This window comes from Lissotriton vulgaris, chromosome 1_1 (assembly GCF_964263255.1).
Source record: "Lissotriton vulgaris chromosome 1_1, aLisVul1.2, whole genome shotgun sequence".
In the NCBI taxonomy this organism is placed as follows: Eukaryota; Metazoa; Chordata; class Amphibia; order Caudata; family Salamandridae; genus Lissotriton; species Lissotriton vulgaris.
Window position 1 is genome coordinate 715,182,460 of NC_141685.1, and position 19,455 is coordinate 715,201,914.

General features: G+C 43.2%; 1 protein-coding gene across 5 annotated transcripts in view; it reads left to right on the forward strand.

Annotated features, from left to right (window-relative positions):
- NEK7 (NIMA related kinase 7) overlaps positions 1 to 19,455 on the forward strand; it is a 313,090-nt gene that overhangs the window by 252,105 nt on the left and 41,530 nt on the right. For all 5 annotated transcript variants that reach the window (XM_086954906.1, XM_086954898.1, XM_086954922.1 and 2 more), the window contains one exon: positions 16,194 to 16,307. In XM_086954906.1, coding sequence (XP_086811032.1) covers positions 16,194 to 16,307 — 114 coding nt within the window. The remainder of the gene's footprint in view (positions 1 to 16,193; positions 16,308 to 19,455) is intronic.

Here is a 19,455-nt window from a genome sequence, read left to right on the forward strand (position 1 = left end):
AAAGGGATCACTAACCCATAAAATATTAGTAAAGAATGGCCTTAGACAGGGGTGCGTTTTGGCACCCCTGCTTTTTTCAATTTTCTTAGCAGATCTTCCTGCAGTACTGGAAATTGAAAGAAACTCGAGTCCGCGCATGAATAGAAATAAAGTGCCATGTCTTTTATATGTGGATGATCTTGTGATCCTGGACCAAACTGAAATGGGCCTACAAAGGAAATTAAATGTGTTTAAAAATTACTGTGACAAAAAGTTTTTAACTGTGAACATGGAAAAAACAAACGTCCTATGTTTTGGGAAGAGAATACAAATTTTTAATTGGTTTTTAGGACAGGACAAATTAGATATAGTAAGCGAATATAAATACTTAGGCCTTTGGTTTGACAGCGCTGTAAAGTGGAGTACTCATTTGGAGGCTCAAACTGCAAAGGCGTTTTCTTCGGTCTGTGGATTGAAAAAATTTAACAAAGATTATGGTGACATGTCACACAGACCGATTTTAAAGGCATTTGAAGCCATGATCCCCCCGCAAGCCCTCTATTGTGCTGATGTGCTCTATTTGAGCAGCAAAAGGGGGTGGGATCGTGAAGAAGGAAAGATCCTTAAAATGCTGCTGTCTTTACCAAACTGTACCATGGTCCAAGCAATTAGAATGGAGGTAGGGCTAATAGCATGGAACATAAAGACTCGAATGTCCTTATTAAGATTTTGGAAACGCCAGGAGCCTGGTGGCGAACAGAAGATTTCAACATGGTGCAGAGAGGAAATTCGAACAAGCAGCCTACGCTGGGCGCAGGATGTTAGGAAAACTCTCCAGTTGGTAGCTGCGCACCTAAAATTAAACTTCCTATTGCCATCCCTGGATGTAGTCTTTACCAAGAAAATGCTCAGGGACCAAGGGGTCCAATACTCTAGATCACAAGAACTGGATTATCTGAGGGTAAAAAAATCGGTCAATTGGGTAAAGAGCAAATTGGAAAAGGAGGTCCGGTTCCCATATTTGGATCTGCTGCCCAATAAATGGTTAAGACACGAAATCTTAAAGGTTCGTGTGGGCATAAATCCTTGGAAGATCGAAGGGAAAATAAAAGTAGCCTTGATCCATCCAGATGGTATTTGTAAATGTGGCTTAGGAGTAAGAAATTATATATTACATATATTGCTTGACTGTACATTGATTTTAGCAGTACGAAAAGTGTTTTTATGCCCAATATTTTTAAAATACAAGGTGAAGTCACGTGCTGACGCGGTTGGTCTTCTTACAGAAATGTCATTCTTAGATACTACAATTGCGTTGGGGAAATTTTGGAAAGCAACAAGAGAATTTGTAATGGTGGCAACAAAGGAGGGTGGTAGATTATAGAAGGAGCTATCTAATATTGTGATTTTAGGGTTTTATACCTTTGTAAATTGTGTAAAAATGAAATGTGGTTTAATATGTTATCACTATTTGGATCTACGTTTTATGTATTATATACTAACGGTCTAAATAAACATTGTTTTATCATAAAAAAAGAGTTGGTATTCTGACTAGGCCAGAATCCATCTCAGTTCCCAGGGTTAACCCTACTACACCCTTCTATTGAGAACCACCACTTGGAGCTGGACTAGGGGGAACAGTTGCCTTAGGGGCAATGGTGGCTGGAGCTGCCTTCTTCTTGGTGCAATCACTGGTCCAGTGAGTATTAATTTTACAAAACATGCACCATGGTTTCTTTGGGCCTTCTTTCTTCTTAGATTGCTGGGAACCCCCACCATTAAAAGCTTCATGGGGACCTTGAGAAGACTTCTGGTCTTTTGCTTTCTCCCCACCCTTTTGGTCATGATCACCACCTTGGTTCTGTACCTTCTGCTTCACCCTGGTTCTGACCCATTTGTCTGCCTTCTTTCCCCATTCTTGGGAGAGGTCAGATCAGAGTCAACCAGGTGCTGATGCAATAACTGGTTCTGACAGTTAAGAATGTGTTCTCTCATAATCAAATTATACAATCATGTATAGTCATTGACCTTACTGCCCAGTAACCAGCCCTCCAGAGCCTTAGTTGCACAATCTACAAAATCAGTCCAGTCCTGAGTCTGTGCCTTTTGGGTATCCCTGAACAGCAACCTGTACTGCTCAGTGCTTAGGCCAAACACATCTATTAAAGCACTTTTCAGGACATAATAGTTGTCAGCATCCTGTTCATTAACTGTCAGGAGCTTATCTCTGCCTTTATCTGAAAAGGAGAGCCACAAGATTGCTGCCCACTGACTTTGGGGTACCTGCTGTACTTTGCAAGCCCTCTACAAAGCAGTTATCCATTTGTGGATGTCATCCCCAACCTGATAGGGAGGGACAATCTTGTTCAGGTTTCTATGGTCATGACACCTCTCCCTATTTCTAGGAATATTGTGGCCACCAGTGGGCTCTAGCCCACTCAATTTCTTCTCTCTCTCAAGAGCTAGGGTCTCCTTTACAAGGGCAACTTCTTGCCTCTTGATCTTAAGCTTGGCTTTTCTCATCCTAGCGTTATGCTCTCTTCTCTGAGGGGAAGACATCCTCCTCAGAGCAGAGGCATTGGTATTGTCTGTCTGAACTAGGACTGAGTCGGTGTTTATAGCTGGAAGAAAAGCCTTGAGAGCCAGATGAACTTCCCGAAGCTCCAGCATGTTGATGTGGTAGGTTTGGTGCTGAGTTAACCACCGACCTTGAATTTGAAGGCACCCCATGTGTGCCCCCCAGCCCACTAGAGAAGCGTCTGTGAACACGGACAGTGTTGGAAGTGGTTGGTGAAACGGCACTCCCAGCAACACATTCTGCGGGCGAATCCACCACAGGATGGAAGTCCTCGCTGCCTGGGACAGACTGATTCGATCCTCCCAATTCCCTGTCGCTTGGTCCCATTGATCCTCTAGAGCCTGCTGCAGAGATCTCATTCTCAGTCTGGCGTTTGGTATCAGAAAAATGCAGGATGCCATGGAGCCCAGCAGGGAAGCTACCTGTCTGACTGTTGGATTTCGAGACTGGAGGAGAGTCCTGCACTTCTGTTTCATAGATGATAGTCTCTCCTCCGAAGGAAACGCTTTTCCCAAACTTGTGTCAGAACTGCGCCCAGGTAGTGGATGTTCTGGGTTGGTTGTTGGACAGACTTCTCCATGTTCACATGGAGGCCTAGCTTGTGTAACTGCTGTAGGCACAGTTGAAAGTCGCTGAGTACCTGTCGGGGAGATGGGCCTTTTAGGAGCCAGTAGTCCAGGTATGGATAGACGAAGAGCCCCTTCTTATGTAGATAAGCCGCAACCACTGCCATGCATTTGGTGTAGACTCGTGGTGCTGACTTGAGCCGAAGGGCAGCACTTTGTACTGGTAGTGCTTGCTTCCTACCACAAATCTCAAGTACTTCCGATGGCGAAGGGCGATTGGAATATGAAAGTACGCATCTTGCAAATCCACCAAACACATCCAATCCCCGAATTGGAGATGTGGGCATATTTGGTGAAGAGCCAACATGCGTAACTTTTCTTTGACCACCACCTTGTTTAGAAGGCGAAGGTCCAAGATGGGTCTGAACTTGTCCTCCTGGTCTTTTTTGGGGACAAGAAAGTATCTGAAGTAGACTCCTTTTCCCCTTTGAGAGGGAGGCACCTCCTCGATGGCTCTTTTTTGAAGAAGCATCTTGACCTCTCTCCGGAGAAGGTTTAGTTGGTAAGGGCGAGACTTCTTTGGAGGTATGGACTTTTGGGATCGCACGGAAACGTAGTGCATATCCATTGCACAGTGTATTCAGCACCCAACAATCTTTTGTGATGCTGACCCACTCTGCCAGATGTTGCGAAGCACTTCCTCCCACTGGAGTGGGTAACGGCGCCAGAGGAAGCCACTGCTCAAGCTTTCCCTCCTCTCGTCGTGGAAGAGGACTGCTGATGACCTCCTCTACCCCTGTTGGATTTGCCTCCTCGAAATTGGGTTTTTCCCTGATTTTTGTTCTGGGGCCACTGAGGGGTTTGAACCCTCTGTTGAGCCCCTTTGCCCTTGTTGGATTTGAAGCGTTGTTTGAACTCCTTCTTCTTGTCCAAACCGACCGCTTTTACCGTGTCCAGTTCTGTCTTCATCTGGGTCATCTCCTCATCTGCGTGTTCCCCGAAGAGAGAGGACCCAGAGAAAGGAAGATTCAAGATGCGTTGTTGAGCATCAGGTTTAAGGCCTGTTAAGCGTAACCAAGAAGACCTTCTGGCGCATACTCCATGAGAATAAGAGTGCGCCGCCAACACTGCACCGTCCGCCGCGGTGCTTATCGTTTGGTTTGCCACCAGACAGCCTTCCGTTAGTGTTTCTTCAAAGTCCTTTTAGATCTGTTCACCACCACCTAGAACATACAATGTCAGCTGTTTTGAGCATTGGAGTTTCCAAGACGGCTCTGTATCACACAGAGAAACTTTTCATCTCAAGTGGATTGCGGACTTCTGTACGCCTTTCCGCCAATACAACTCCTGCCCAGAATGCTCAAGGAGACCAGGACAACCGGCAACAAGTTTTTCTTGTTTCTCCAGATTGGGCAAGGAGAGTCTTGTATTCCAAGCTCCTGAATATGACCATCGGTCCGCTGTTCAAGCTGCCTCTTCAGGAATATCTTCTGTCACAGCAGCAGGGAAGGGTTCTGCACCCAAATCTGTACACACTCTGCCTTCATGCCTGGAGATTGAGCGGTAACAGTTGACAGTTTTCAACCTTCCTTCCGAAGTCAGTGGAGTTTGTGGCAGAGTGTGCATCTAAAGACATTTATCCTCTTTCTGCACCTGTATCCCAGGTTCTGTTTGTTAGTTTACTGGCCCGTCAGGGCTCTGCTCTGGGCACTTTTAAAGGTTACTGGTCCGCCATTTCGGCGATCTTGCAGTTGCTGGACCACCCTTCTTTATATAAGTCACCTGTTGTGACAAGATTCCTTAAAGGTTACCGACACATGTTTCCACACAGAACATTCATCATTCCCCAATGGAATCTCAATCTGGTTGTGATCTTTCGTATGTACTTGCCTTTCGAGCCACTGCACAACTGGCCACTCTATCTTATCATCAAGACTGCTTTTCCAGTGACTATAACATCGGCCAGGAGTGTCGGGGCACTGCAGGCACTCTCTGGGAACCACCTTTTATGCTGGTTCTAAGGACCTGTGCCTCCTTCCTCCCATAGGTTGTGACACCTTTTCATGTAGGTGATACACCTTGCCTACCTTTTTTGCTCCGCCTCACCCTTGTTATTGTTATGTTATGTTATTTCGATTTGTAGAGCGCTGTAAATCACCCGTAATGGTATGCAAGTGCTAAACAGGAGCGTAGGCCTTATGGAACTCCTAGTCAAAGAGCCAGGTCTTTAGCTTTCTCCAGAAATCGAGAAGGGATGGTGACTTTCTTATGTGTTGTGGGAGGTCGTTCCAGGACTTAGTGGTGGTGTAGGAGAAAGGCTATTCACCGAAACAAATTTTGTGGATGCGGGGAACTCTTGCGAGGGAGAGAGATGCTGAGCGTAGTGGTCTGGTAGGCTGGTAGAAATTAAGACGGTTGTTGAGGTATGCAGATCCGGCATTGTTTAGGGCTTTGTTGGTGAGTAGCTTTAAATGGCATAGTTTTTGTATGGGTAGCCAACGCAGCTCTCTGAGAGATGGGGTGATGTGAGCTCTGTGGTAGATGTCGAGCATGAGCCTGGTGGTGACATCCTGGGTCATTTATAGCCTTTGGATGAGCTGGTTGGAGATGCCGGCTTAGAGCGCATTGCCGTACTCTAGTCTGCTGTTTATGAGGGCTTGGGTGGCTGTTCGTCTTGTATGCATGAGAAGCCACGTGAAGATCTTGCAGAGCATTCTTAGTATGAGGAAACAGGATGAGGAGTAAGTGTTCACCTCCTTAGTCATTTCACCTTTGTTATCTAGGAGGATTCTGAGGTTTCTTTCATAGTCTGTAAGTTTGGGACCTAGTTCTGCTGGCCAACAGGAGGAGTCCCATGAGGAGATCTGGTTTCGGAATATCAGGATTTCGGTTTTGTCTGTGTTGAGTTTCATCCAGTTGGACACTTCGATCATACAGATTGTGGAATTCGTCCTGGTGGTGGTATTATTGTCAGTGATGGAGAGGATAAGCTGGGTTGAGAAAAACAAGGACCCCCTGGACACTGATGTCAGTGAACTCCTAGGGCAGGGACAATAATGTGTGAACAAAAACCCTAGGCAGTCAACAAATTGGCAAACAAGTAATATAAAATGACAGCAAAAACTTCATACATAGAGAGATAAATTAAAATTGATCATGACTTTAATAGAAACAGATAAAAATCATACATGTAAATGGCATAACCATCACCGTACGATGTAAACATAGAAATTAAAAAACATACATTTCATACATTGTTATACAAAGTACACCTATACAAATTAATATCACTAGTTTTTATAAAGAATCACACTGTGGCGAGTGAAACTCGACGCGCGTTTCGGCGTAAAGACGCCTTCTTCAGGAGCCACAAAGTGAAAGTGATATCTGAAACACACATATAAAAAGAGGAGGACACTCTGTTATGCTTCATTTTACATTATTTATACAATTCATAAAAAAGACACTACAACGTCTATTTCTAAACAAAAATAAAACGAAAACCTGAGTATTCACTGTCAAATTGTTAAGTCTAATATCTTGTTGCCACAACAAAATTGATAAAATCATAAAAGTGAAGATTGTGCCGTACTCAAAAACTAAGGAAAGAAGAGATGAATTCATGGTTGCAAAAATTGATAATCACATTTCAACACAGATTCATAGATTAAACTTAGGGTGAAGAAAAACACAGTATGGATTGTTAACTGCGGCATCAAAATATTCAGGTTTGATATTCACAACTGTAGTACTGATAGCTTTAGTAAGTTAATGGTCATGATAGATATAGGAAATGTTTCCTTTTTTACATAGATGCTTATTCAATACATACATATATATTATCGTTCAAATTACTCACTATTATCAGAAGATTTGACCAAAACTGTATACAGGATGCAAACGATCAGTTCTTGGGCATTTGAAAATACATAAATGGCCACAACAGTTGTTTTCCTAAAGTATACAAAATATCAAAAATCAATACTCACATCCTATGATGTACAAACTCTGGGCTATACGAGCAGAGAAGTATTATTAAAAAAGGGTAGACAATACATTGGTTGACATAGACATCTGGAGCGTAAAACAGGAAGGCATGGGAATAAAGCTCCTTAGATCTAATACAATGATAATCGGGTGTTAAGCATATAACCATGTAATAAGTAATCATGGATTACTATTAATATGTTAAGCGTGAGTAAAGAGAACAAGGTGGTACCTCTTTATTGATCGAAGGTCATGACCTATTTCTTATTCTATGTTATTTAGGTGTGAGGAAGGATGTAAACATTTTTACATCGGCCACTAGTTAGGTCATCTATGGCGCTGAATAAATATAGACAGCATCCATATAAAATCATCACAAAAACTGATAAACAAAAGGACTGAATCAGTTAAAAGGCGACTGATATTCAAGCGATATCACAGTACAAAGTAAAAGGAAAAATGTATTATGTCTTTAGCAAAGAGGCTTTGAGGCTTCTAGGCAATCATTCCCTATTTGAGGATCTGTAATATACAGACATAGAGAAGCTGTTAAACAATTGCGTATCAGCCCCTACTACTGGCGTTTTATTGTGGTAGCGAATATAGCCTGTACCTATATTATCATTAAGGCCGATTACCACGGAAGAAGAATATTAGGAAACGACTAAAAATAAAATAATATCGTGTTACAAAATTCAAAATGCACGAACCTGTTATATCTGTCCCCAAAGGGTTACAGAGAGGTCATATGTTAGAAAATATCCACAGGTATAGAAGTATTTTAGGTATTAGGTTCTGCAAACAAATATGAGAAAAAAACGACTATTTTAAAAAATAATTCATGTAAGGATCAACAGGAAGTATACAGCCAGAAAATGGGAATCCTAATATATACGATATCTACCTTAAATCGTAGAGCCGTTTATTCAGTCCGACTCGATGCTGATAATATGTGGTGTGCTCCGTTGTTGCTTAATGATACCTCATTGTCGGAGCCTCCTTGTAATAGGAAACTGGAGGGTCAAAACAAAATTGGCAATGTAAAATGTGAAAGTTCGTTCACAAGATAAATAACGGCAAAAGATGGTCGTAGTCTAAGGGCCTTAGAATCGGGAAAGTTACTTGATCCACGCTTACCTTTAAAAACCGAGTGGGAGCAGGATAATGCCCTCAGGCGTCCGACGCTGCAGCGTGCAAGTCCGCCGCACAGTCGAAGCAGCAAAAAGATAATCGGAGTCCTGAAAACACTGGCGATATAAATACTGCATCAAAGGGTGGTGTAGTGAATACACCTGATGCCCTAAATAAGCTAGAGAGAGGACTGTAAGTTGCAGCAGCCCTGGGATCCTAGTGTATTGAAAGACGGACTGCACGGGTTACCGATAACTAACATAAAGAAAGGACCAACTAGTCACAGATTCCAAAATAACGGGATAAAACTACAAAGATGGAGCTCTGTAGAGGCGGATGAAGAAAAGAAAAAAGAATAATCAAAAGTTAAAGATAGGACTGATGTTAAAAAGTATCCCAATGTTTGACAATATAAATGAAAATGATAAACTAATAAAGAAACTCATGCAAAACAAAAATACATATAAAAAAAGGGGCAAAATAGTCAATAATTATGGATGACGGGAGACGAATCTGACCACCCAGAATTAGGGGCAGGCTGGGGGGGGGGAGGTTAAAGAAAGCTAGGACAGGATAAATCGATAAAATTGCTATGACGATTGATAAAAAACAGCAAATAAGTAATAACTGCAAAAAAGGCCGGCAAATAAATAATAAATTCATGTTGTTTTTCCAGAAAATGTTTGACTAGTGGGGCTATAATCTTTTTAGTACGTATCGCTGAGCGATGTTCAGTTAGTCTGGTTTGGATTGGCCTGGATGTTTCACCAACATAGCCCAGGTTACACGGGCATAAAATAAAGTAGATACAGTTGGAGGTTTTACAGTTCCACATGTCATATGCATCCATGCGATGCCCATTATGCTCAAATGATTCACCTCCCAGAATTGCACTACAGGACTTACAGGATGAACATTTCACAATACCTTTTACCGGGAAGTTGCCAACCAATGATCTTTGGAAAAATTCGGACTGAACATTCTTGTTAGTAAAGCGGGAATGTACTATCAAATCTTTTACGTTTTTATTTCTTTTATGGGCAAATAAGGGCTTGGCTAACTTTTCATTTGACGTGGGGTTGGAATTCAGGATATGCCAGTTGGCATTGATAATTTGTTTAACAGTATTGTCAAGGGTTGAATGTTTGGTGATACAGACCAATTGATTATTCTCTTTAGGTATTTTGGCTCTCAAGAGATGGTCGCGGTCATAAAATCTGGCTCTTTTAAAAGAGTTTCTTACTAACCTATGTGGGTAGCCACGGTTTAGGAATTTCTGTCTCATTATCATAGCTTGTCGGTCAAAATCTGCCAAGTTGGAACAATTCCTTCTTACTCTTAAGAATTGGGGAAATGGGATACTCTGACGCTGGCTCCAGGGATGAAAGCTGTTAAAGTGGAATAGTGTGTTACGCGCAGAGGGTTTCACAAAAAGGTCAACTATTAATTTATTATTCTGATGTTTGATTAATAAATCAAGAAACTCAACACTGTTTTCATCAAGTTGTGCTGTGAACTTTAGGTTAGTGTCTGTCAAGGTTATCCATTTTAAGAATTCTTCAAGGGCATCTTTCCCACTGGTCCAGATAAAGAAGATGTCATCAATGTATCTGGACCAGTGGGAAATGGACTCAAAGAAAGGGGCATGGAGGATAAGCTGGGTGTCAGTAGCGTAGGAGACCATGTTGATCTTGTGGACTCTGATGATGCATGGGAGAGGCATCATTTAGACGTTGAAGATGGTCGGCTGAGGGAAGATCATTGGATGACTGCGAAGATAAGCTGCATGGGTACTGATCTGTATTGGAGGAGTCTGACCCATTAGGTTCTGTTGGAAAGAGAAGAGACGATCAGTCTGAGGGCAGGGCATTGGAATCTAACATCCCGGAGCCTTGAGATGAGGGTGGCGTGAGCTATGGGGTTCAATGCTGCTGAGAGGTGAAGGAGGATTAGGTCTGCAGTTTCCCCTGTATCCGTGATGGTCCCGATGTTGCCAGTAACTACTATGAGGGCAGTTTCCTTGCTGTGGTTGCTGCGGAATTCCAATTGAATGATGTCTAGGAGGTGGTTCTGGTGAAGATGACTGCAGAGTTGCATGTTGATTGCTTTCTCCATGACCTTGGGCGGGAAAGGCAGAAGAGAGATGGGTCTGTAGTTGCTGACCACTTCTGGGTTAGCTGATGGCTTCTTTAGGAGGGCTTTGACCGCTGCGTGTTTACAGTTGTCGTGAAAGGTGCCACTGTGGATAGAACTGTTTATGATGGAGGTGAGGAAGTTGCTGATGTGGTTCTTCCCAAGTTTTGGTTTTGGATGTGGTGTGGGCAAGGGTTGCTGGATGCTCCAGAGTAGATGATTTTCATGATTTTGTCTGTCTTCTTTCTTGAGGGGGTTCCATTCCCTGAGTTGGTGTGTGGTGGTGGTGATGGGTGATAGCTGTTTAATGTGGTCTTCTGTGGAGGTGTGAGGTTTGAAGTTGCTGTAGATCTTTAAGTTTTTGTGTGAAGAAATCACAGAGGTTGTTGCAGAGGTTCTGTAATTGTGTTGGTGGCAGTGGCAGGGTTAGAAAATTCTCTGATGATGCTGAAGAGTTTTCTGGCTGTGTATGATCCAGCTTTCTTGGCTTCTTTGATCTGGGCAAGGTATTTCCTAAGAGCTGCTATGTAGGTGTCCCAGGTGCTGCGGTCATGGCTGGTTCTCCATCTTCTCTCCAGTTGTTTGCAGTGACGTTTGAAGTTTGTCAGGTTCTCCAGGTACGAGCAAACTTTAGCGTATGTTCTTGCTTATCTGACTACCCTGGGGGGCTGCGAGTGTGTCAGCCCATTCGGAGATCCAGTTGTTAAAGGCTCTTACGTCGGTCTGTAGGTTGCCGGTGAATTCTGGCTCATTGGATCTGAGGCTGAGGGTCCAGTCTTCTGCTATCTTGCTCCACCTGCGTCTGAGATTGTTGGTGTATTTGGGTGTTCTAGAGTGGCATGCGTTGATGTGGAAGTGTACGATTGAGTGGTCAGTCCTGGTAAGCGGGTGAAGTGGCTGAAAGTGACCTTGTCGCTGGCAGGGAATATGGGGTCGAGGGTATGTTCATTGTGTGTAGGGCCCTTGACGATTTGGCTGAGTCTGATGTTGGCAAGGCTCTTGAGGATGCTGGAGTTTGGGTCAGTTGAGTCGTCAAGATGAAATATGTCGTCACTGATTAGAAGAAATTGACCGCAATATGGGCTGTAACGCCAGTGATGAGGTTGCCTAAGGTGGTGCGCAGTCCAGGTGGTCAGTAGGCGAGGGTATTTGTGATGATTTCCGTGTGACTGCCTTGTAGGCAGAAGTGGAAGTGTTCCATGAAGGTGGTGTCTGCGTATGTGGAGGTGGTTGGGGCAGGTGATGGTCTCCTTGTGGAGTATTGTGATGCCTCCTCTGAGCTTGTGTAGACTGTCCTGACGGGCGATCCTTTATCCTGGAAGGACAGCGCAGCGATGTCAGAGATGGACATTACTTACTTATGCCTACTAACCCTTGTGGGGTATAGGCCATCAACCAGGATTATCCAGCCATCTCTGAATTGGGCTTTTCTTTCAATCTGACTCCAGGTGTAACTCATCTCCTTGCAGTCAGGCCCGGTGTTTCTTGGCCTTCCTCTTTTCCTTTTCCCTTGAGGGTTCCAGGTGAGAGCTTGCCTGGATTGTGTTTGATGCTAGCTTGCGGAGGGTGTGACCTATCCAACTCTAGCTTCTTTTTATAATTTGTTTTATGAGCAGGGAGTTGGAAAGTCTGCTGCCATAGGTCGTTGTTGCTTATGGTCTTTGGCCAATGGATTTGGAGGTGTTGATAAAGATCTGGACTTTGTTGGTGGTGGTCACTGTTGTCCTCAAAGTTTCTGCGCCATACAGAAGGACCGATTTTACGTTGGTGTTAAAAAGCATGATCTTGGTTTGCAGCGTTGGGTCCTTGGAGCTCCAGACTTCTTTAGCTGAATGGAGGCAGCCCTTGCTTTGTCGATTCTTGCCTTGGCGTCTGTGCCGTTGTGCTTTTCTGTGACTCTGCCCAGGTAGGTGATGGCCTAAACCTCTTCTAGTGCATTGCGTGCAACAGTGACTGCAGTTATGCTGGCAGTGTTAGTCTTCAGGATCTTGGGTTTTCCCCCTGTGGTTGTTGAGGCTAAGTTGTGCTGATGCGGCTGCCACTTTGTCAGCCTTCTCTTGCGTCTGCAAATGGGTATGGGAGAGTAGTACAAAAACTTCAAGCCCCAACCACTGCAACCGGTGTTCCAGCTCCTCCCACCCCACGGCCTGACCAAATGGTCCCCCCTCAACACTGAAACCACAGCGTCCATCATGTCCTCCATCCATTCCGGAGCCTGACAAACATCTGCCCTCACCATGCCTTCAACCTTCGACACAAAGAAATTAGACCCCCGCTCACCAGCATCATCAACTCAGCGCTCAGATCCACCACCTTCTCAGAATCATGGAAACAATCCAAAGTTATACCACTTCTAAAAAAAAAAAACAACACAGCGGACCCATCCAGCCTCAAGAACTACTGGCACGTCTCGCTCCTCCCCTTCCCGACCAAGGTGCTGAAGAAAGCCCTCAACTGCCAACTCACAGACTGCCTGGAATCCAATCACCTGCTCCATCTCTCCCAATCCGAGTTCTGCTTAAACCACAACACAGAAACCACCCTCATAACCATCACAGACGACATAAGAGCCATCATGGACTGCGTGCGAATCGGCAGCCCTGATCCTCCTTGACTTATCAACAGCCCTCGACACCGTCTTCCACCATCTCCTCATCCAAAGACTTCACCCCATCAGCATCTGCGGCAATGCACTCAAACTACTATCCCTCTTTCCCCAGGAGCATCATAATTAGCATACCCCTTAGCTCCTCAATGAACCCCACACTGTTCAACATTTACATGACCTCACTAGCGCCCATTGTTTGCAGCCACGATCTCAACATCATCTCATATGCAGATGACACACAGCTCATGCTCTCCTTCTTCAAAGACACAGACACCACCGAAGGGATCTTCCAGAACGCCATGACCAACACGTCTCCTTTCGGAAGAAACACCCAAACTCACCTTCCCCTCCCCCACTGTGGGACAACTCACGTGGCCCGCCTCGAAGGTGTCAACTGATCCCATTTCTTCTTGCTGTGGATGTTTTTATGATTCAGTCTATGGCCAGCAGGAGGAGAAAACGCAAGAGCAACCATTCCAGTCCTCACTTCTGAGGCTTCTGTGAATTGTTCTCTGTCGACTATCTTGCACGTCATTCCCTCATAAGAGTTCCTGATAATTCTTACGAGTTTATCTGGCACACTGTAGTTGTGAAGGAGTTTCCAAAAGGTCACTCTGTCCACACTGTTGAATGCCTTCTCATATTGAATGAAGTTGACATAGAGAGGGGAGTTCCATTCCATTGACTGCTCAATGATGATGCACAGTGTTGCAATCTAGTCTGTGCAGGATCTATATTTGCAGAAAACAGTTTGCTGGTCTTGCAACTGAGCGTCAACTTGCACCTTCATTCTGTTCAGGATGACTCTGTGAGCACTTTACCTGAGACTGATAAACAATTATCCCTCTGTCGTTTCCACGGTTACTCAGGTCACCTTTCTTGGGGATCTTTATCAGATACCCCTCCGTCCAGTCTGACACATGTTCCTCTTCCCAAATCTTTCCAATATGGTTTTTTTTGGTGAATCTTCAGCCCAGGGTATAAATAGGCTATGCTGTTCGAGGTTTAAACCTATAATAACTGATAAAACCCCACCGAAAGGGAAATAGCCCTAACCAGTGTAAACATATAAACACTGAAAAAACACCTGCACTACCACAAACTAAATGCCAATCAAAGAAAGGAAAAGGAGAGTGAAAGAGTCATTTTTATTTCTTCCTGAAAGGGCCAATACAATGTAACTTTGTTATACAAGTTGCAGCAAGAAAGAAGGGATTCCTTCTTTCTACTGGTTAAAAGTACTCTAATCCCCTAGTTTGGTCAAAGGGGTCTCTCTCATCTATTTTTACAATTGCAAGAAAGACTGGGCCAACAAGCAAGGCACAAAACATGAGTTTTGTTTTTTAGGGATGTCCAGAAAAAATATTTTTTTCTTCAGCTTTTTTCAGTTTTGTGGTCTTTGGTTTAAAGATGCAGGGTTTAGAAGCATGTTTTAGGTCTTATTTAATTATTTATAAACTGTGGAGAATGAGGAAATATCAAAATCATATTTGCTATTTTGGCTATGTTTGATCCTTTCACTGATGGGTAAAATGGCTGGTTTCATAATAATCTTTCCCAATATGTACCATCACATTTACCCGCAGAGAGAGAATGGGTGAAACCTTTTGATACCCAGCCTTCTTTTCCAGCGAGTCTGTATTGATAGAAGATGAATTGCCAAACATCTCAGGCTTTAAAAATTCAATGCAAGGTGTAGTAACAGGTATATATGAAATCAGTGCTGTCATCCTAGTGGTGAAAACATGACACTAGACTAATGGAAAACATGGAATGCTGCTGGAAAAAGTTCATACCAAGTTCAACAAAGTTTGGAGTGTGTATGTGTATTGATTCAGCTACATATATGAATAAGTGTGTTGACATGTTAAAATCGATACCCAAGCTGAAGTGCTTCCCTGTAAGAGATCCTTGCCACCTGCTAGATGGTATGTTGAAGGCATCTTTATAATCGTTAGAGTTAATGAAGAATGCTATTGACTTTGTTGTCCATTCTGGTCATCCCCAACTGTGTCATTAAGCCAATGGTTCTCAGTCCTTGAGGCCGTGAATGCTATATTATTTGTGTGATGACCGTTTACAGAATCTTCGCTTAGTGATGAGGCCAGAGCGAAGAAATGTGAGGATCTTTGGTCGTAAATTGATAGTAATGTGAAAAAGTACACTACTGCATTCTTCGATTTTTAGAGGACAACATGACTGCTGTAGTGGACATAATCAAAAAACTAAAGTCTGAAAACACCCTTGTCTCCAGGTGTTCAGCGTAATTGGTGTAGATGTGAAACAACTCCTTGAGAGTAGGCTGGGCAACACTTTTAGTGACTTTGGCACTTCAAAATGTTCCATGGTAGAATGCTTGCCACTTGGTAAGCAAAATGTCAGTGGCCAGAGTTAGAAAATTGTGTATTGGCGTTGCCCGTCTCACATGCCAATGTTGAAAGGGCCTTTTCACTGATAAAAGTTTGCAAGGGAAGGAAAGAGAGCCGCATGACCAAGGACTCAATGAAAAAGTATTTTATGGTGTACTACAATAAGTTTGATTTGTAAATATTTATTTGGATCTCATGTACACTGGATGTACACTATATATACCACACACTATCAATGCAGAAAGCAAGCAATGATAAAAGAAAAACATACATAAACACCGAAAGACTGTTTCTGTTGTTTTTAATGGCGCAAAAATGTGTAACCACTGACTACCACAGTTTTTTTTAAAGGTATTGAAATCACTGGAAAAAACACCAGAATTTACCAAAAAAAGAAACTGAAAACAGGAAAGCCTAGGTATAAATGATTACTTTGATATAGTGGAGATATAGAACACAAGCAAAAGGAGCTCAGATAAGATTGTTGGAAGTGATCATGCACAAATTAAAGAGATTAAAGCAGTAGATATTTTAATAACAAGTACTCATACAGACCTATGGTAACTCTTTCTTGCATCCCCTTATTTGCAGTTTTCCTCATATTACACCTCACAGTGCCAGATCTGTCCAGCCAGATGAATATTTAATAAGGCGACTTAGCAGGGAGCACTGCTTGTATTGGGAGGGGTTGTGGATTTAGGCTTCATGCATTTGTGTGGTAAGTAAGTGGGGAACATAGCCTTCAGAAGCTGTTTGAGGCCCCATCCATACTGCTTGAGGCTGGCATATTGGCTGTAAGAGAGAGCTTAGTTGTAACCTAATTTCTTCATTTTTTTCTGTAGATGGCTGCACTACAAAGCCCTTTCTATGGCGACAAAATGAACCTGTACTCTCTGTGTAAGAAGATAGAACAGTGTGATTATCCTCCTTTACCCTCTGATCATTATTCAGAGGAGGTAAGTGTTTGTTTTATGGCTATTTTTCTAGGTTTTTCTGTCTTGCGTGTATCCCATCCTGTTTCTTCAGTTAACTATCAGTCCTGAAAAAGAGACCAAACTAATAATATCAGTAGCCGTCTTAGTTTGCTGTATAGAGGCTACCACAGTGGTACTTCCCAAGAGACCATTTTCCACACTTCAGGATGCAAGTTGAGAAAAGAGAGCTTTGTCGCTGGTTTTGTGTGGACAGTGGATCCCCCTTTCAATCTTCCTACCTTGTACATTGGGACTCCCCATTAAAAATGTCAATTGAAAAATGATTTAATAACCCTCTCTTTTGGAATGCAGCACTGGGTTGCTATATTACAATTTACAACTAGGTACTGTCTTTTCTATTATCCTCTCAGTTGTAACTTTTTTGATGTTCCATCTGTTTCTGTTGAGCGGCCCTGTAGATAAAATGTTTACTCACCATTTTGTCCTGTTCAGAATGTCCCTTTTAATCAGTTGCTATGTCTTGTATTATCTTCTGTTTTTTTAAATCTGTGCAATTCTAATTTTTTGTTTTCTCCTTGAAACTAAGAGTTGAGCACTGTCTGTGTAGAGAGAACAGACACTAGATCTTCAAAAGGACTGCTAAATTGGCTGCTATGCTTGAGGCTGCCTTTCCCCCACTATCAATGTCTGAAACCGGTTTATAATTATACATTTTCCTGCAAAGTCCTTGGCTTATGATTAATCACCTCATGAATGAAGGCATCACCCTTGGAACCATTTTCCACAGTAATAGCTCCACAGCTACACAAGCTGATGCGATGCAATCTTGTCCACGACTTTGCCCACCCAGGATGTGATGTCCTTAGGAAATAAAAGGCAACATGTGGCGTGCTGCCATCAGTTCCTATTATTCCTCACCATGTTGTTGGTTTGGGTGCTTTACCAGTGAAATCCCTCTGCTTTTTAACAGTGACTACAACTCAGCAGTCTACGTCTTCTATGCAATGATTCACTCAAAGACCATCGGAAAGGCAGAGACCAACCTATTTTTAGCCAAAGCCTACAGGGGCATGCTGAAGCATTCCCCCTCAACTAAATCTCCTGACACAAGACCATCTCCCAAAAGGCTCTTCTTATAAAAAAAAATCTAAAGTGAAATTGATAGAAGCAATTGAAAATACGCCGTCCTACATGGCGCTAATATCTTTGTCCTAATCTTCCCCTAAAGAGGTGGTGACTGAGTTGAGAACTAAAGTATCCAAGAAGAGCTAGGTCTCATCTAAGAATTTGAGATGTTACAGCTGTGGGAGTGCCTATCATTTTTGAAATGTGAGTGTTTGTCCTGCAATTGGCTAGGTGTGTGCCATTTGTAAATAGAAAGGACATTGTGTGTGTGTGTGTGTACACACATACCTGATGGCTCACTAGGGGTCACCTTTTACACTTATTGGGGAAGAGGACTGGGAAAACTTCCAAAGCAAGAATATTGCGGTTAAGAATTCCACTTTCAAACCAGTGGCGTATGGTGGAAAACACATAGACTTTATGGGAGAGTTTGACACCCATGTTTATTTCAAAGGGAACACGTCTAGCACCATTGTATACATTGGCAAGTATGGTTCATCCTTGTTGGCTTGATTAGAGCAGCCCAATTTGGGAATAATTTTGGATCCAAACAAGTAGTCCTGTAGAAGGAGTGTATGGCTGTGTGGGCTTTAAGAGCAAATCAGTGGGAAACAAGAATAAGTAAAGTTTTCTCGGATCAATTGGGGGAAATTCAAGGGGTTCAGACATAAAAATACAGCTCAAGGAACAGGCTGAACCTGTCCTACACAAGGCCAGGGGAGTCCCAATGGTGGTTAGACCAGCATTAAAGGATGAGTTAAACAAATGGTGTGCTCAGGATATATTTGAACCCATTAAAGGTTCAGAGAGGTTATCTCCTGTTGTTTTTCCTCGCAAACCTAACAGGAGTTTACACGTGTTTGTGGACCTGAGGGATTTGAATTCCACAATTTGGGTTGACCGTCATCCTCTACCCAACATCACACAAATGCTTTCCCTGGTAAAAGGAGCCAAGGTTTTTTCAACTTTAGACATGGATTCTCTTGATCATCAGGTCATTTTGGATCGAGATTCATGCCATTTAGCCTCCTTTATCACGCCTGAAGGGGCTTTCCAACTCAAGAGGATGCCTTTTGGGTTGGCGTACGTTTCTACTGTGTTTCAGAGATGAATGGATAGCTTGTTTAGAGAAGCGGGGGGAGTTCTCTTCTTCCAAAAACAATCTGTTGGTATATGCAGAGAACGAAAAGGAGCATGATAAAAAACTGTGTCAAGTTTCAAACATCTTGAAAGAGAAGGGTGCCACTCTAAAGGCAGACAAATGCAAGTTTGGCGTGGAGAGTTTAGAGTATTTGGGACACAAATTATCCGTGCAAGGAGTACAGCCCAAAGGTAATTTGGTGAAGGTCAAAGTTGAGGCTCCTCTTCTGGATGGTAAGGACCGGTTGCTGTCTTACATGGGTATGATTGAATTCTATGCACAGTTCATTCCAGTGTCCTGATAGAACACATGTTCTGCTTTCTCTTCTCAAGAAGGCAGAGAAATACGTATGGAATGAGGCATTTAATTGTGATTTTGAGGACATCAAAACAGTGGTGGCTAAAGCTATCTCGCTTAAACCATTTGATACCAAGGATCCGAGTTTCGTGGTCACTGATGCAGGCCTGCACGCGATGGGAGGCAGTTTTGACACAAAGAAAGAATGAAATTAAATGAATTGGTTGCTTTTGCTAGCCGGAGTTTAAGAGATGCTAAGGCATCCTGGCTGATGAGGGGTGAAACTTCGAACCCGGTCCTAGGATGCTTGTTTCCGGTCCAGGGAGGACCTGGCTTGTCAGTTATGGCTGGACTGTTCCCATTAGGCACCGGGTCAAGACTGATTTGCATATTGCCAGGTCTAAACTAGGGTGGCCTGGTGAGCAAAAGAATGATTGGTTTAATCCAGATCCCCTGACTGGGGGTGAATGTTTTCATTTGTTCTGAATTCCGTCCATCAATTGTGTGTCTTTTGCTTTCGCGCCCCAAGTGCGCCAGGTATGCCCAGACGTGGGTCCTGGGCTCACTTTGCCACTGGATTCAAGCTATCCTGGCTGATTAGGAGTG